The sequence below is a fragment of the Canis lupus genome, chromosome 14 (assembly GCF_011100685.1).
Source record: "Canis lupus familiaris isolate Mischka breed German Shepherd chromosome 14, alternate assembly UU_Cfam_GSD_1.0, whole genome shotgun sequence".
Lineage (NCBI taxonomy): Eukaryota > Metazoa > Chordata > Mammalia > Carnivora > Canidae > Canis > Canis lupus.
The window spans coordinates 6,387,750-6,407,029 of NC_049235.1; the positions used below are offsets into that span (position 1 = coordinate 6,387,750).

The 19,280-nt window shown below is 38.9% G+C and overlaps 1 protein-coding gene across 3 annotated transcripts in view; it reads left to right on the forward strand.

Annotated features, from left to right (window-relative positions):
* CEP41 (centrosomal protein 41) overlaps positions 1-19,280 on the forward strand; it is a 55,310-nt gene that overhangs the window by 26,971 nt on the left and 9,059 nt on the right. Inside the window, exons 3-6 of one of the 3 annotated variants that reach the window (XM_038556508.1) lie at positions 6,397-6,444; positions 11,134-11,195; positions 12,398-12,467; positions 17,795-17,939. In XM_038556508.1, coding sequence (XP_038412436.1) covers positions 6,397-6,444; positions 11,134-11,195; positions 12,398-12,467; positions 17,795-17,939 — 325 coding nt within the window. Of the gene's footprint in view, positions 1-6,396; positions 6,445-8,748; positions 8,810-11,133; positions 11,196-12,397; positions 12,468-17,794; positions 17,940-19,280 lie in introns of those variants that run through there. The other 2 variants (XM_038556507.1, XM_038556506.1) reach the window with 2 other exon arrangements.

Here is a 19,280-nt window from a genome sequence, read left to right on the forward strand (position 1 = left end):
TCATTGCTTAAAACTCAAAATAGTTTAAAGTCAATGTGGGCTGGGGTACCTAGGTGGCTCTGTCAGTTAAGTGGCTGCCTTCAGCTCAGGTCATGGTCCCAAGGTCCTGGGATCAAGCCCAGCATCAGGCTCCTTGCCCAGTGGGGAGCCTGCTTCTCCCTTTCCCTGGCTTGCTCTCTCTCTCTCTTTCTCAAATAAGTAAGTAAAATCTTAAAAATAAATAAATAAATAAATAAATAAATAAAGTCAGTGTGGGAGAGAAATCTTATCCTAGTGTTCAATTTTTTTGTGGTTTCAAATTTAGAAATTATTTTAAAGTCAATTTCTATGAAGGCAAGGGAAACAGAAGCAAAAATGAACTATTGGGCTTATCAAGATAAAAAGCTTCTGCACAGCAAAAAAAAAAAAAAAAAACAGTCAACAAAACTAAAAGACAACCTACAGAATGGGAGAAGATATTTGTAAATGACATATCAGATAAAGGGCTAGTTTCCAAGATCTATAAAGAACTTATTAAAATCAACACCCAGGAAACAAACAATCCAATCATGAAATGGGCCAAAGACATGAACAGAAATTTCACCAAAGAAGACATACACATGGCCAACAAGCACATGAGAATATGCTCCGCATCACTTGCCATCAGGGAAATACAAATCAAAACCACAGTGAGTTACCATCTCACACCAGTGAGAATGGGGAAAATTAACAAGACAGGAAACAACAAATGTTTGAGAGGATGTGGAGAAAGGGGACCCTCCTTGCACTGTTGGTGGGAATGGGAACTGGTACAGCCACTTTGGAAAACTGGGTGGAGGTTCCTCAAAGAGTTAAAAATAGAGCTACCCTACAACCCAGCAATTGCACTACTAAGGATTTATCCCAAAGATACAGATGCAGTAAAAAGCAGAGACACCTGCACCCCAATATTTATAGCAGCCATGTCCACAATAGCCAAACTGTGGAAGGAGCGACAATCCCATTCGACAGATGAATAAATAAAGAAGATGTAAAAAAAAAAAAAAAAAAAAAAGATGTGGTCTATATATACAATGGAATTATTACTCAGCCATTAGAAATGACAAATACCCACCATTTGCTTTGACGGGGATAGAACTGGAGGGTATTATGCTGAGTGAAGTAAGTCAGTAGGAGAAGGACAATCATTATATGGTTTCACTCATAAGGGGAATATAAAAAATTGTGAAAAGGATTATAGGGGAAAAGAGAGAAAATGAGTGGGAAAAATCAGAGAGGGAGACAGAACATGAGAGACTCCTAACTCTGGGAAATGAACAAGGGGTAGTGGAAGAGGAGGTGGGCGGGGGATTGTGTGACTGGGTGACAGGCACTGAGAGGGCACTTGATGGGATGAGCACTGGGTGTTATACTATATGTTGGCAAATCAAACTCCCATTAAAAAATATATAAAAATATATATATAAAGTCAATTTCAGAAGAGAACTTTATTTTAATGGGTTTTTTTTCTATGCATTTTTGTGACTTACACCTCTCTGTGTATTCAGCGAGTTTCCACTTGATGTGCCATGGCCTGATAGTTATGTGCCACGGCCTGATAGTTATGTGCCACTATACACATCCCATTAACTCTCTGAGTAACCATGAGGGGGTGTGGCTGGGGCAGCCAGCATTTACACCAGCATTTTGTTCAAATATTACGACTTATATATGTGCCAACAGGTGCAAAGGGTAAGGGATCCTGGTTAAGAGAGCACAAGAGTAACCTTACAGCCCCAGTGAGAGTAAAGAGCCCCTGTCTATGGTATGTTTTTAAGCTCTGCAGTCAGAGCAGTGAAAATAGGCACAGGTATGAGAGAGCATTCCTCATTTCTAGGGTAAATAGATGGGTCTTTAATCTTTTCTTACCAAACAGTGAGCAATTCAGAGTTAATCACAAGAAATCAAGAATTGTGTGGTATCTCCAGTCTTCACCCAAATCACCTCCTGAGTTCTTCAAAGACCACTGTCTTCTTCCTGGGTAAAGATTATTTTTTATTTCTTTGCTTTTGACTCTACTTCTCTAAACTCAAACACTAATGTATAGCCATGGCTAGAAATAGCAGCATTATTTTGAACTTCAAATATTTCTTTTGTTTCATAGGTGCCTGGGTGTCTCTTACCAGCTCCCCAGCCTTGCCCGACTGTGCCATGAATGGATTATGCTTCTGACGAAATCTCTGACAGCGTTTTGTTCAGTCTCCACCACAGGGTTCTTGTGTATTCTCAAGCACCCTCTCTGGGTTTCCGTTCTGCAGCGCCGCAGGCTGATGAAGGGACACTTTCCAAACCACAGGGCTCTCCCTTTGTCAGTGTCCTGCACTCTTTCACCGCCTGCATGAACCTCTCATTTCAATCTCTATCCAACCTAATTTCAAATAGCTTCAGTTTTCTAAAATTCTGTAGATTTTCTCTACTGCATCTCTTCTGGCCTTATTTTTAATTTTTTAAAAATTCACATTATGCTTGTCTCCATACAAACTAGTCGTTTCCATTTTTCTTCTTTAGTCTCTACTTTTCCTGAATATATGCTAATAGCCTTGATCGTAAACATGCAAACTCATTACAGACTAGGTACTCTTCACTTTCATTTGGCATTTAATTCTGTTTTTTGTGTCAAAGGAAGAAATGTATGTGAAAGCCTTTTATAAACCAGAAAGCACTATACACTCATATAACTTATTGAAATTAACAAAGGACCACTGTGCCTCTTTTCACGCTTTCTGCTCCTTCTGAGCCAAAAGAACTTCTCCATAGAGGAGGGAAATATTGAAGAAAAATAAAGCAATGGAGTTGTCTCTTAGCAACTGAGTTCGTGCCTTATAAATCTTGCCCACTTTAGATTACTGCTGCTCAAAATCACTTGCTTGCCTTACTGGCTCAGTGCAAATAATGTTATTAAATTATAGAAAAACCAAGGAAAAAAAATCTAATGAATGAGTCACTCAGTGTATTGATTGTGCTCTGTCTTGCATAGCACTATTGGCAGAGTTGGATTGTCTCTTTCTCTTGATTCTATTGCAAAACATACACACACACACACACATACATATATGTATGTATGTATATACACACATATCTTGCTGCAACTTAAATTATAAACTAAGTAGAAGCTAAACACCACCTTAGACATTTTGAGGTTACCTGAATCTTGAAATAATGTAGATGTCACATAGGTAGTACATGTACTGTAATAAATCAAGTTGTACATAGCTTAAAGAAGATCAGGTGTACAAAAACTCAAGCCAAATCAAGGTGTGATTATTTCTGTTATAAAATAAACCATTATAAGGATTCTTCAGATAGGTTTTCATAGTATATTTCACTTAGCAAGTAATTCCAAGTATTTTATATGCTAGACAGTAGAAGAGAGAAAGATTCTCTGTGTGTTTGTGTGAATAGTCTTTGGCTTTCAGTATGAGAAGGTAGATATAAGACATGCACACAAATAAGGCAGTACAATGATAAATGTCTTGTGAGTGGTGAGCTGAGTACTGTAGAAGTTCAGATGAGGGAAAGGTCACTTCCAGCTGGGTGAGCTATTATGATTACATGGACAAGATGACATGTTAGAGAACAGAAAACTAACAGAGAGTTTGTCAAGTTTAGTAATTAAGGCAAGATTGAAGAGGCAGGTAAGATGTTGGCGCCTTCAGCTCTAGAGCAAGGAGTTTAAACTTCAGTCAGGAAGCAATGGGGAGCCACTGACTTTTTTTTAATCAAAGCCTTGTCTAGGAAAATTTATCTGGCAGTAATGTGTAATTTCAGTTAAAAAAAACTGACTTGCTGATAGTCTTTTAGGCTCCTTTTGTATGAAACAAAGCTGCATTTATAAATAAGCCTATTATAGAATTGATTCATTTCTAGTCTTTTTAAAAGGTAGTCAAAAGCCTATTTTGAGATGCAATTAGATCCAGTAAGATAAGCTGCTTAGTTAAGATATAAGCAGTCTATGAAGTGGAGTAAAATACTACATTTCATACTTTCCAAAATCATTCTCAAGGATCTTTTGTGTCAATTAGCCATCCTAGTGATTCCTCCAGCTGAAACAATGCAGAAATCCTCCATTTTCTCTTTTTCCCTCCCTACTTTGATAGAATGAATGTCTATGATGAAAAGACTTTCCTACTGGTTGCCCTCTCAGATTTGTTCTTAATTTTACCAAATATTCATATACCCCTGCAAAAGACTGTGCTTGCCTGCCTTTCTCCTTTAGTGGGAGAAACCAACAGTAAGAGTGATGGCCTACCTCACGGGGGTTGTTGTGAGGCCCCCTGGGTACAAAGATGAAGTGCTGTGTAAATACTCGGAAAATGTTGATAATCGATTAAGAAGTGGACCTCAGATGTTTTGTTAATAGAAACCACTGTAGATTGGAAGTGCAATGTTTTTGTAATAAAGACCATCTAATAAGGCTGGCTATTGTTTTCCATGTGTGGTATGCCTCGGGGAAACTTAGAGCATAAAATGGGTCCCACCTGCTACTATTAGGGAAGTAACACTTCCTACATATTTACCTCACAGTGAAATGGTGTTTTTAAAACAGCACAACTAGAGAAGCAGTATGTTCGTGTGAGAGCCATATTATAAACCAAAAGGTTGAGAATATTCATCTCGGCTTAGTTACTAATTTGCTGTGTCACTGAACAAGCCAGTGATCCTTTTTGTGCCTCAGCCTTCCGAAGAGACTGCCTGAAGCCAGCCAGGCCAAAAAGATGCTAACTGCCAAATCAACAGGAAAATGTAGGGGACTCAGGAACACGTAACTGAAAGCTATTGTGTAAAATAGCTTAAGAATCAGATGGTGGGACACCGAAGAGCACACCATGTGCCCGTCTTACTCCCTTGTACTGACCAGTGGGTTTCTCCCTAAGGTCAAAGTGGCAGGGGAGAGAGATGGGCCTTGAGGAAGAATTCGTGGTTCCCACTCCAGAGATCCATCTGGTCACCTCTCAGGTCAATCCAAGCCTAAAGAATCTAGAAAAGATCACATTTGATTCTTCTTGGTCTTTGGTGCTATTAGGACCTCATAGGCATTTTCATTGTCTCTCTGGACAAGGCTCAGGCCTTCCAGCAGCCCTGACTGCCATCATGTCTCTGAGCTTTTGGAAGGGCACAGTCTGGCTCTTGGGCGACACTGCATCCTGCTGTCTCCTCCTGATCCAGAAAGTGTGTGTCTTCAGATGGGGCATGGACTGATTTTTTTTAAACTCAGAATATTATTCCCTGATGAATTCTTAAATACAGACTTAATAATGTGATATAAGTTGTTTTTTTGAAAATGTATTTTGGGTTTCAGAACAAGAATTTTCTCTACTTCTGACCTAAAACATGAAGAGAAGCTCAGGAGAGTCTTTAAAAACATCAGTTCATGGCATTAATTGGAAGCATTTCTTTTATCTGAAGTTGGGACTGAATCTGACTAGCTCCTCTCAAGGCTTAAAAGTTAGGAGCACAATTTTAGAAACAAGAAACTTTGAAAGTTTTCCCTTTTTTGCTGTATCTTTCAAATGCCAGGCAGAGCTTGCTGTGTTGAATCAAATTGAAGCATGCCCAGTAAAAAATAATAGCCCCTGGCTTGGGAACTAGACCTTAGTTCATTCGGAAACCAAAATGATCCTGGCCCAGTTTTAGTGTATGGAAACTCTCCAAACCACCTTGGCTAGCGCCTGGTATTGTAGAACCAGGCTGGGGAACACGAGGGCTCAGTGGCTCTCTACAATGGTGGGAATCTGCTGTTATTTCTTAGCAGATCAAATCCATGGTGAATACTAGCATACAGACTGTGTGGTCTAGTTCAGGCTGCAACATCAGCATGAATAGTTGAAGACAGTTCAGGAAAGTGAAAGAAACCACAAAGACTAAGAGAGTGAGGGCTTGCTTGGGTAGCCACAGCAGCACATTTTAGACATTCAAAGATCATTGCTTCTTTCTTCACAGTACATCTCTGTGGAAAGATTATGGAGGAATGAAAGGAGGAAAGCCTTGACTCAAAAAGGAAAATAAGAAAAAAAACATATATTTGTGTGTGTGTGTGTGTGTGTGTATATATATATATATATATAGCAGGCATATAGTGTATATATATATATACATATACACACACACACACAGTGATCATCTATACTGCCTGGGACTTCCTAGTGTTTATTGGGTGTGTACCCTTTCAATACCTTGGGCCAATACCTTCTCCTTGATTCCTCATCCTTTAATGATGCTGTATAACCCAAAAGACTGTTAATGATATGTGGCCCATTTGCCTACTATTAATTCTGTAAGAACAGGATAGGAAGACTTAGGGAATACTTGTACTCCATTCTGTTTTTACACTGTTCACTCTTTTTCTTCCATTAAAAACCTATCTTATTCTCTTTTTAGGTAGCAGTATAACTAAATACACTGAGAAGCTAGAAGAGATCAAAAAAAGTGAGTAACACTAGTGATCGTTTGGGATAATGGGGCCCTGAAGTTCTAGAAGTTGGTCATTAACAACCTTAACCCCATCCTACAGCTGCCACGTGCACAGAGAAGATGGGAAGTGGGCGAGCCCGGCAGGTGCCTGGGAGGATGTGGGAAATACCGTGTACCATCCCAGCCAGCTGCCGAGCTTGTTGCCTGAGGGCCGAGTTCTGCCCAACTGATCCCACAGGAGGTGTTAGTGTTGGAATGTAGAAAGAGCTCTCTCGTTAGGCAGCAAGCGGCCAGGCTTCTGGTTTCATTGTATTGCAGTCTCCACAGCCTTTTTCCAAGGTCATGATCTTTCCCATCTTCTTCGTTTTCTCTACGCCCAAGATAGGAATAATATCATCTCCTCTTTCATAACATCCTTTTGCGTATGAATTAGTTCGGTATTCATGAAAGACATCGAGGAGAGAAAACGAGCTTATTATTAAAGTGGTGCTATGCCTTCCAAATCCATTGCAGTCTGCTTTCCTTTGATTAAAAATCATATTTCATGCACATCCTTTTTACAAACTAATCTTCAAAGATATGCTACTAGTCACCGAATGCATTGCCTTTGCACAAAATCATAATTTTTCAACCTGTGTCCAAAATGGATGTATAGTATACACACCAATGCCAGAACTAAAGAAGTAGAAACATCCCTTTCCTAAAATGGATTTGTTCATATCCTCAGTAGAAGAATCTGGTGCCAGGGGAGTAGTTAGCTAATGGTAGTAGAGAGGCACTCTGGTGGTTCACAATTCAGGACTTCACTCTGGTAATCTACATCTTTTGGCAAGAGAATATCATAAACCCAGAATTCACCAGAACTTCTGTTTTTATAACACAGGCCTTTTAATTTAAATGATAATGTTTCTGCCTCTCTTGAATTGCTGCGGCATTGAGAAACCCCACCAGTAGTGTGGAACTCAGGAGCAGCTTTATGCTGTGTTAAGTTGTCATGTTCAGCTATAAGGGCTCATGTAATAGACATTTGTTTTTTCATGTGTAATGTCATGCTATCTTTTTCTTTTTCAATCTGATATATTAGATTTTATACTTTTATTATGTTTTACATTACGTTGAGTATATATATTTTAAGTATATATTGGCCATTTTAAACTATTTGAAAAAAAATCTCATCAACTCACCCATGCTTCACAGTTGTCGTCCTTAATTCATCCACAGCAGGTAAAATTCAGCTGGCTTGCTTCTGTTTGGGTTTGCCATCTCTGTTGCCTCCTATCCATTCGTAACTTACTGTAAGCTCACATGTCCACACCAAAATTTGTCCCCTAAAAATGTCCCATTCCACCCAGGTTGCTGAACCCTGTTTAAAACATTTCTTAAAAGCACAATGTGGTTTCTCTGATATCTAAACTTCAAATGGAGCTTGTTTCTACCACCCTCTCTCCCCTTGCCCCCCCAACCACCGTCACCAAATACCTCTAAAATAGAGTCCTTGAAAATGTTTGCTTCCCTCTTTAGATGCTTTGGACTTCCTTTTATTTATTTATTTTTATTTTTTTATTTTTTGGACTTCCTTTTAGCAAAACAGGAGGCTCTTCTCCTCTCACCTTGTTTCACACACTTTGTGCTGATTCCCTGACTAGAATTACTTCAGATTCGGGTTTGAGATCTACATTTTGGAAGATATTTCCTTCTTTTTGCCCACTTTCTATTGTAGATGTTCTTTCAGGTCAAAAGGGAGGAGAATATTGCCTTGTTTCATGTCACCCTACACCCGTCATTTTTCTCGGGTTACCTTAGATGCCATGTCTTTCTGTGAAATCACAAACCTTGTTCTGTTACTTCCTTTGATTTGTCTTCCACTGTGAGCCTAACTTCCCTTTGCTAACAGCATGTTTTAACAGAACCCTGAAAACGCAGCATTCCTCTGTAATCCGAATATTCTTTCTACTCTGTCTCGGGAAAATGGACACTCTGTGTCTATTGACTGCTCACAAAGCCTATTCTTGGCTTCTGGTGGTTAGATGACACTCGCTGGACCCAGTGTGAAGCATCCTAGATAGTTAGGTCTCTGTCCTTTCAGTAACTCGAGAGAGCCAGACTGAGACTCCAGACTCACCGGAGAAGCAAACCTTGATAACATATCTGAAACTAGGATTTTTTGTCTCCATCCCGGAGTTTGGGAGAAGCGACAGGAGCAGAAGCTCCATTCTTAAAGCTCTTTTCGCCCTTGCAAGGACAGACTGCCAGAGCTTTCCAAGTCCTCCTTTTTTATAAAATTTAAAACTTACTAGGAAAACGTCTAGTTTGATCTTTTATCTCTGAGTAATAATGTCAGAAAGTCCTAATGATGGCTGTCCTTCTAAACAAGAACCAGGTATGTAGAGTTCAGGCTCAAATGTGCGGTGGGATGTCTAGTGCCTAAGAAACGATCCTGGAAATGCCAATCACTAGAATATAGTAGAGCCTGTTTTTTCATTTGAGATCATTTCTGCTTAGTCAAAGGGGATTTGAACGTGTACATTTTGTAATGGGAATATGAAGAAGTGGAGAAGTACTTCAAACTCTGTAACTATACCAAAAGAGTATCAGTGGATAAAGGCCACAGTGCAAATTACTTGAAAGCTGTTGACTCTCTTTATGGGCTCATTTATTGCCATTGTGATTTACATAAATGACTTAGGTGGGAAGATTGGTGGCTCCTGAAAGGAGGTGGTAGTTATTCTGCTGCACTTTTGAAAGCTTCTGGTCAGCCTCCTGGGTTGGCATCCTGGCAGGTCTTAGAAACTCCTTTGCATCTAGGTTTGTTACTTTGTTTTATGCAGAAGAAGCTATTCTGAGAATTTTCTAGAAGTAATGGTAAGTTATTAGCCACGTTGCTCTCTCGGAGATGTCTGTAAACAGAGAAGCTTGAATTCATTGTAACAAAGAGACTTGCCAGATTGACAAAAGTCTAGTTTTTAAAGTACTGACTTTACTGACTGAGTGGTAAGGTGTTGGTCAACCAAGCTAACGTTATCCTCCAAAGAAAATTCATGGAAATGATTAGTAACACCAGGTAACTAATTTTAAATACCTTTAATCCCTTCCTTTGTTGCTAGGAGTCTTGGTTTATGTGACTTCTATGCTGTGAAGGCCATAGTAATTATCCACCTAACCTTTAGTAATTCGGAAATAATGAGGAAGTACTTAAGGAGTTATGGGCGCCAATATAAAAAATGTTGAAGGGAAATGAAGCGTAAGGGTGGGTGGGAGTTCGATGCTGAAAACTCTTTAGAATTGGCAATCACCTTCAGGAAATTTTAAGGAAGCTAACTTTTAGCATGCCTCCGTGGGACAGATATGAGGTCAAGTGAGATTGGCTGAATTTTAAAAGACCATTCATGTGATATGAAGAGCTGTTGACACAAACAGGCACAGAAATACTGACATTTGAGTATTTCTCGGGACCGCCAGCTCAAGATAGAGCTGAATAAGTGTTGATGTTTCAAAAAATTTTTTTAAATTGTGGTTAAAAAAAAAACATAGGGGGATCCCTGGGTGGCGCGGCAGTTTGGCGCCTGCCTTTGGCCCAGGGCACGATCCTGGAGACCCGGGATCGAATCCCACGTCGGGCTCCCAGTGCATAGAGCTTGCTTCTCCCTCTGCCTGTGTCTCTGCCTCTCTCTCTCTCACTGTGTGCCAATCATAAATAAATTTAAAAAAAAATTAAAAAAAAAACATAAAATTTACCATCTTCACCATTTTTTTAAAAAGATTTTATTTATTTATTCATGAGAGACAGAGAGAGAGAGAGAGAGAGAGAGAGAGAGAGAGAGAGGGGCAGAGACACGGGCAGAGGGAGAAGCAGGCTCCATGCAGGGAGCCCGATCCGGGTCCCCAGGATCACACCCTGGGCTGAAGGCGGCGCTAACCCGCTGAGTCACCCAGGCATCCCATCTTCACCATTTTTAAGTGTGACACTGCCGCACAATAAATCTCGGGAACTCTTTCATTTTGCAACACTGGGTGGATTTTTAACCAAAGTGGAGTTGCCGAGAAAGTGATAGAAAAGATTATCAGGACCAGGCTAAGTTTTGTGCCCAGCATGGTACCCCCGGGGCGGGGGTTGTCCTGTGTGTCTCCAGCATAATTTGTAACCTCAGGAACAGAACCGTTCTCCCTACAGGGCAGAGTTAGAATAATAGGGTGTGAATGTCTTACCAGCTGTTTGACCTGGGGCAACTGAGTTTCTCTGGGTCTCTGTCCTCATTTGCAAAACGCGGATGTTTATTCCCTGCTCTGTTCTGAAAAGGATTTGAAGTGGCTTACAAAAAATGCATGCAGCACAAAGGTGGGCAAAAGAAAGACAGCAGAGTAAAAGGGAAAAATGGTGACTGGATAGAATAAATGCGGGGAGTGAAGTCATTAAAATAAATGCAAGGGATAAAGTCACTAGTCAGAAAAGGACAGCTTGTAAATTCAGCTTTAGGCTTCCCACCAGCCAAAGCAAAGGGGGGTGGGGGGGAGGAATGAAGAGATGTTTAGAATGCCTGGCACACTTAATTTTGAGGATATTATGACGATCAAATAGGAGATAGTATAGATAAAAGCATATACATCATTGGAAATGACACCATCTAACTTGAGGACTGGAAAGAATGAGTACTCTAAGACAGAAAAACATTCCTAGAGAATTATTTGTCCCATCTTGCATTTCAGATTATAGATACAGAAAGGATGAGCTCTTCAAGAGACTAAAAGTTACAACCTTTGCCCAGCTGGTAAGTTATATTTCTAAATTCCAGGCAAGGTAATGTTTGCGGATGGGTTTCTTCGGAATTTTCACATTTCACCTGTAGGAGGACTGATGTATGGTGTGTGTGCTCATTCAAGGGTAATATGAACAGTCGTCTTCTTTTTTTTTTTTTTTAAGATTTTATTTATTCATGAGAGACACACACAGAGAGAGAGGCAGAGACATAGCAGAGGGAGAAGCAGACTCCCTGCGGGGAGCCCGATATGGGGACTTGATCCGGGACTCCAGGATCACGCCCTGGGCTGAAGGCTGGAGCTAAACCGCTAAGCCACCCAGGCGTCCCAAGAACAGTCTTCTTTGATAAGAACTTTATAAAGTGAGTGTCTGGGTGGCTCAGTAACTGAGTATCTGCCTTTGGCTCAGATCATGATCCCGGGGTCCTAGGATGAGTCCCACATTAGGCTCCCCACAGGGAACCTGGTTTTATAAAGTAAAATGTACATTCTACCTTTAAATCATCACACTTGTTTAATTTTTCCTTGCATGCTTTAATTTGATATTTAGAATCTAGAATTCTGGTCTCTGGATTATTTGGCCATGTTTCTCCATGAAACCAGGTGATTGCTCTTCCACAGCTGAGCTCTTTTCTGCCATAGGCCATTTTCTTACTTTGGGAAAGTCACTTTCTTCTTTCATTTGAAAATTACAGAAGAAGTATCTCTCTGGCCCTCAAACATGAGTTTCATTGATGTACCTCAAGGTGGATCTTGGATCTTAGGAAATGAACAGTGAAAAGTACTTATTTAAACACTGTGTGTAGGTATACAGCATTGTGATAAATATATTCATAATTACATTTATTTTTTCATTGCACGTGGAATTGTTGAGTCAATTCTGTCATTGTAAGTTTTGCATATTATGTTGAGACTGAAATATAGGTGATTGTCATTCACTTTTATTGTCCTAAATTATCCTTTTGGTCTTTTAAGTTTATCATGTGATGTTTTAAATGAATTTTTTTTTAAACCATCATCTGCAGCATAATTAACACTCCCAAAGTAAGGAGGCCTGAGATTTAGTCTCCAGTGGAGGACGCTGACAGTTCTTTAAACCAAGAGATCTTTGATGTTTGATGTTTCCTCGTCTTTTATAAAAGACAGAATTGCCTCTGTTTAAAGACAAACAAACATACACGCCATCTACACATTTCATTCTTTCTTCTATCAGGTCATCCAAGTTGCTTCCCTATCTGATCAAACACTGGAAGTGACAGCTGAAGAGATTCAAAGGCTAGAAGGTAATGAGAATTGAGGATGTGGGGCAAATAAGCGATTGACCATTTGACTGAAGTACTCACCCTGTCTGTCTTTGCTGTTGTGTTCACAGGGAATTGGGACTTTGATGGATCTATTTGTAATTAGATGGCTACTCTCTGAGAAATGCTATCTGGTGCTTTAATTGTTAATTCTTATTTCTTTTTCAAAAGCCATCTGGTTTTCTGGCTCTAACATTTGTAGTTTTAAATGTTTTTGATGTGTTTAATATACTAATTACTTCTTTTCCAACAAATATTTTTAGTGCCTTGGATATACACACAGGTCATAGTATGTAGTACTAAGAGACTACAAAGGTGAATGAATAATGCACAGCTCTGCTTACACAGAATTGGTAGCCCCGTGTGCACTCGTGCACACACATGTGTGTTGACTGAGGAAAATGATAACAGAAGCACAAAAATCACAAACGTGTCAGAAATTCATAATGGAGGACTGGAAAGAAGCTATCTTTTGTCAAATGTATATGCTAAACACTTCCCTCGAGTTTTCTTATTTAATCTTATGAAAAACTCTAGAAGAAAAGTACACCTTAGAGATGAGAAGCCCAGCCTCAGAGGTTAAATTACTTGCCCAAGGTGATACAGCCAGTAAGGAATGGCGCAGGATATAGATCTACGGGTGCCCAGTAACCACCAGAGTATTTACTGTAGGAGTTCTGAGGCTGGAAAGGTACTTTCCAGGCAGAAAACTGAGGTAGGCTTTCTTAAAGCTTTTATACTGGGGCATAAAAGAGGGTAGAATCTCTACAGGTGCAGGTTAAGGGTGAGGTTCTTGCAACCTGAGCAAAGGCATCTGGGAGAGAATGTAAAGGTCCAAGTGAGTTTGGGGAATACGTCACCCAGCCTGGTGGGCCATCTAGGGGAGGCCTGGGTGCTGGGATGGAGATGGAGCTAGGAAGGTAGGCTTCTAGCTCCAGCTTTCCTTCCTGAAACATTGAGCAAAAAAAATCTCTTAGTACTGTCGTGAAAAGAATTCACAGAGTTAAGGTCTTTATTTTATCCTGAGGTACTCAGCCATCAATGCGTGGCTCTTTACTGAAGGGACATGTGTTTTGTGAAGGTTGATATAGGCCAGGAATTTGACTTCTGATTTCGAGACAAGTTTCTCAGGAAGTCCAAACCCTGGTTTTGTGCGACTTAGCTGTCATTTCCCTGGGCTTGTTTTTGTTAGGGAGGATAAAGAGCATCTGACAAAGACAGGAATTTATCTTTGACAGATGCCTCTCACACAGCAGAGAAGTAAGGGCTCTTTGTAACAGAGATAATTGAGTCTCCTCATAGAACTACTCCCAATTTTAACCTGGTTATATAAGTACCTGGATTTGGTCCTTTAATTCATTGCAATTGCAGCACCAGAACATATGGGCACATGCAATTTTCTCTTCTGAGATGAATTTGCACAGCAAAATAGGCTCTTGTAAAGTAGGACACCATAATGTGTGAGTAATATTAGTGTTTTTCTAGTGCTCTACACAGAATAATAACTCACTCAGGAATGCCTGTGGAACAGATTGTATGCATAGTGGCTATTTTTGAAGGAATAAAAAAATCTCCTTTTGTAATGTGTATTGTTTTTTCCTGACTTAAAAGTGTATCTCTAGAAAATTAGAAAACTGCAAAAAATATATAAAGAAGAAAATTATAATAATAATCCCTGTTAACATTTTGCTCTGTGTTCCCCCAAATTCATACTCTTTGTGTATGCTTTTGAATTGTGCTGTTTCAAATTAACATTTTATCATGCAAACTATCCCATATCATTAAATGGACTTCACAAGCTGAATTGTGAAGGTTGTGTTGTCATATAATGCCTGTCCTTTGGATATACCATAATTTAATTATTCTCCTATTGGACATTACAGCTTTTTAAATTTTTCACGTCTATAAAACAATGCTGTAATGTAAATACATACACGTTTCTGTGCTTCTGATTATTCCCTGAAGATAAATTGCTGCAGATGGTCGAAGGGTGGAACCATTTTAAGATGCTCGATGCTGATTCCACATTATCTCCAGATTGGTTCTTCCTGTTTGCATTTCCAGAGAATAAATGAGAGGACCTGTTTCTCCCCATCCTAGCCAATGCTGAATAATTGTCATTTTTGCAAGTGTTTGCCAATTTGATAGATGAAAAGTGGTATCTAATAATTTTCTTTTGAATCTCTCTGATTATGAAATTGGGCTATGTGTATGTGTGTGTTTATTGGTCATACTTATTTTTTCTTCTGAGAACCTTACATGTCCTTCCCCATTTTTTTCTTATGGAACGTTCATCTTTACTGATTTATAAAAGTTCTGTGTATTAGGATATCCTTAAACAGTGGAAGCCAGTACAGCCTTGAAAGTAAATGAGAAAAAGCTTTACTTAATGATTTGGAACAGTTTTCAAGCTTTATCATTAAGTAAAAATAAAACAACAACAAAACAAAAAACCGGAGCAGTATGAATGGCATTCTCCTGATATGTAAAAAGGGAAGGAAATAAACTGTATGCAAAAGTCCATAGTTGTTTTATTTCTGGAAGGAGACAGAAATAAGTGAAGGTAGTTCCCTTGGGAGGGGAGGCCTAAGGGCCTACGGGTCTGCAGTGGTTTCCATATTAATGTTTTTATCTTTGCATTTTTACTGTGCATATGATCTTTTTTCAATTAAAGCACTAGTTAATTAAAAAAACCTCTTTCTAAATTAAGTATATTAACCTTTTCTCATGCATCTAGGTCATAGAGATTTTTCCTAATCTGTTACTCACCTTTTAATTTTCTTTGGGTTGGTTTCTGACATACACGAGGTTTGCATTTTTACATGATTAAATCTATTAGCCTTTCCTGTTGTGTTCTCTTTTATTGCCTTAGACCCATCAAATCCAAAATAAGATAAATTATTCACCTATATTTTCTTTTATTAGTTTGCTTGGTGGTTTTGTTGTTGTTGTTGTTCCCCCCCCCCCATCAATCTACTTATTAATGTTTTGGTATATGATGTGAAGGGGTTTTATAAATTTGATTTTTCAAATCTAGATAGTTGGCACATTATCCCACCACCATTTATTTATTCAGTCACTCTCCCTTTACCCACTGGTTTATGATGTTACCTTTAATATATGTATTAGCTTTTTATATATATATTCTGGGATTTGTTTCTGTGTTGTCTTTTATATTCCATTGTTCTGGTTTATGGCCCAGCATTGTTTTTGATCATTTATCTTTGCAATATATGTTACTATTCGCTAAGGCATATTCTCCAAATTACCCACGTGTGTGTGTGTGTGTGTGTGTGTGTGTGTATAAAAAGTTTTTTTTTCCTTCTCATCTTTAAAATCCTTTTAAACTTTTCAAAAATCCCATTGGGGTTGTATTAAGGCTAAAAATGAAGTTTGGAAAGGATTAATATCCTTTCACTTTTAATCACCGAGTCAGGAATGTGAAGATATATCACTGTCTTCATTTGAGTTTTCTTTAATATCTCTTAGGTAAAAATTTTTATAAGACTTATAAAGGACTTAAATTTTTACAGGTCCTTTACATTTCTTAATAGGCTTATTTTTGAGGAGAGCATATCTTATATATTTGCAGTTGTTACTTAGATGAGATGCTCATCATGTTCCTTTCTAATTGGCGTATAGGAAAAGTAGTTTGCCTGTTAGTATTTCTTTTTTTATCTAACCACATACTTATTTCCCTTATTCTTATAGGATTCTCCTGAAGTTTCTAGGTATATCATATGCAAAATAAATGTTAGTATCCTCTTTAATAACTAGGTCTTTTATTTCTATTTCTTCTCTTACGGTACCAGTTAGAACAGCAAATTCTCAAAATTTTTTGGTACAGTCTCCCTCCACACTCCTAAAAATTATTGAGCACCTCAAAGAATTTTGGGTTATGTGCATTATATATCTATTAATACTTAGGGTATTAAAATTTTTAGCTGAGAACTTAAAAACATTTATTTACTATTTTATTTATACTAAATCCTTTGCAAACATAAATAACACTTTTATGCGAAATAGCTGTATTTCGAAAACAAAAAATTTTTTTACCAAGCATGGCATTGTTTTATATTGTTTTGTAAATCTTGGTGTCTGATTTAATAGCAGACAGCTGATTCTCATGGCTTCTGCAATCAATCTGTTGCAATATGCTCTTTGGGTTGAAGTACATGAAGAAAATCTGGCCTCACACAGACCTGTAGTTGAAAAAGGGATAATCTTTTAATAGCCCTTTCAGGTAATTTTTGGACACACCTCTCTGATACTACACCAAAACTTGACAATTTGTAGCTTCTTAAAGGTAACTTGTAACAGAATCTGAAACCATATCAATGCACGTTTCATACCTCTGTTAAATTAAGCCCACTGGTCTGTCTTCTACTTTGAATTAATCTTTTTACCCATGCGTGATTTTATAACATCATTCATCGATTACTTGGAAGAGATTGATTCACCAAGTTATGAAGATCTTCCAAACATTGACAAATTTCATTCATTACCCAGTATCAAAAAAATCATATTTGTTAATCTAACCACCTATCTTATCACAAAAGTCATTAAGTGCAAGGAAAGCAGTCAAGTTCCTGATGGCAGACACAGTTTCCAAAATTCTGATTTTTGTTCAAAATTGAATCATTACAATGATACCATCAGTTGTTTTCCTCGAAATGACAGTTCACTTAGATCATTTTTGAGAAAATGTCTGCCACATGCACAAGTCTAAGTAACTATAATTTTTCTGTCAGTTTTCTTTCCAAGTAAAAATGGTGTTCAGGGCAAAAGCAGGAATAATCACACTAATACTTTCCCTTGAGACATCAAGAGGTCTCTTGGTATGTAGCAGATTTGCTGGATGTGGACTCCCCATTTCATCACACAGAATATTAAAAAGATGTGTACTTAAAGATGAGATTTAATAGAATTATGATTATGGCTCCATCAGGGACTTTTAAAAATGTGACTGCTGTATTTATTAACCGAGCGCATTCATGTTGGTGAAAAATATGACGATCACTAATAAAACTTGGTGCCTCTGCCCTGATTATTGCTGCAGCGCTCACGGTTTTAGCCACCTTTACTTTTGTACAAAAGCACTTTTGTACTTTTGTAGTACAGATATCAGCACAGTAAAGAGACCTTGCAGGTTCCCCTGAAAGGGTCCCAGGGACTCCTGGGGTCTGCAGACTACATTTTGAGCACATTATCTGTTAGAACTTCTGGGACAATTTAATAATCCTGACTGTTGCACAAAGTGAATAAACTCTGAGGTCAAATTTACTTCTGTATCCACTTGCAAATCTTAGACAATGACTCTGCTACTTCAGAGCCGGATGGGGAAGTCGGTGCCAGGACCAATGGGAAAGGGAGCCCCGGGGAGCAGTCGCCAAGCCCCGTGCAGTTCATAACCAGTGCAGGAGCTGGAGATTCCAGTCGCTCGACCCTGCAGAGGTACGCTGATCAGATTTGTGTTCTCCCAGCATTTTACTTCATATGCATCTGGATACCAGTTTCAGTGATTTAATCACTCTAAAAACAGACTGGCAGTAGTCAAGTCCCACACTTTCACCCTGCCCCCCAGCCCTTCTATCTTCTCTTGATATAAATGCCACCATCTGAATCTTTTCACAGCATCTTAGTTAAGGTAAGAATACATTGATAGGAGAGCATTAATTTTCACTCCTTAACTCCATCCTTCTCAGCCTTCTGTATACAGGTTTGCTATTAGGACTTAGCTTTACAACCACTATCTTTTGATTCCCGCTCCCGCCCCCTTTTCTGTCTGCTGCAGCTTATAATTACCCTGTCTGGAATCAGAAGAAAAATAGAATGCCATACGCCATGCTCTGATATTGCACAGGTGCAAAAGAGCATGAAAGCAGCCTTCGGTGTCCGTTTTCAAACTGGTCGTGACTGGTCCTTTCTGCATAGACTATGATGCAAACTTTCTCACAGATATTAGGTGTTGATTATAAGATGGTGCTGATTTTCGGCACACAACTGTCCCTTCTACTGGCAAAACAGTTGTACCAGAGAAACTGGGTCTGCAGAGAAAGAATTGCTATCATCAGTACCACTATTTCTTTTATAACTACTTGATGCAAAGACTCTAAAATTGGAATTAGCGACACAGATCAACAAGACTTCCATTAAGGTTGCAGTTTCACAGGACACCTGGGTGGCTCAGTGGTTGAGCACCTGCCTTCAGCCCAGGGCGTGATCCCGGAGTCCCAGGATCGAGTCCCACATTGGGCTCCCTGCATGGAGCCTGCTTCTCTCTCTGCCTGTGTCTCTGCCTCTCTCTGTGTGTCTCTCATGAGTAAATAAATAAAATCTTAAAAAAAAAAAAAAAAAGATGCAGTTTCATAGGAAGTAGATTTTCTTCTCCTTTGGTTCAATAAAATATGCACTTTATGGCATCTTTCAGGTTTAAATGCAGAATTGGATTTGCAGTGCTGGGTGTGGAGCCATTGGTGCCCACCAGTGTGTGGTCTGGCACACATGTCTTCCTATTTGCCTGGGAAAGGCATCTTCTTCCTATTCCAATCCAGATATTTCACTATTTGCCATTTTGTTCATAACACCCACTCCTTCATTTCATTATATGAATGCCACCAAATCTAAAAGCCTCTTCAACCTCCACACTGTAACCTATAAACTGGGAGTAAGTACAGATAACCATTGAAAACATTAAGGTTCAAAGTACGGATAGGTAGCTGTGTAAGTATATGAGACACATCAAAACATTGTCATCGTTTTATGTTACATAATGTATATAGGAAGTCTTCATTT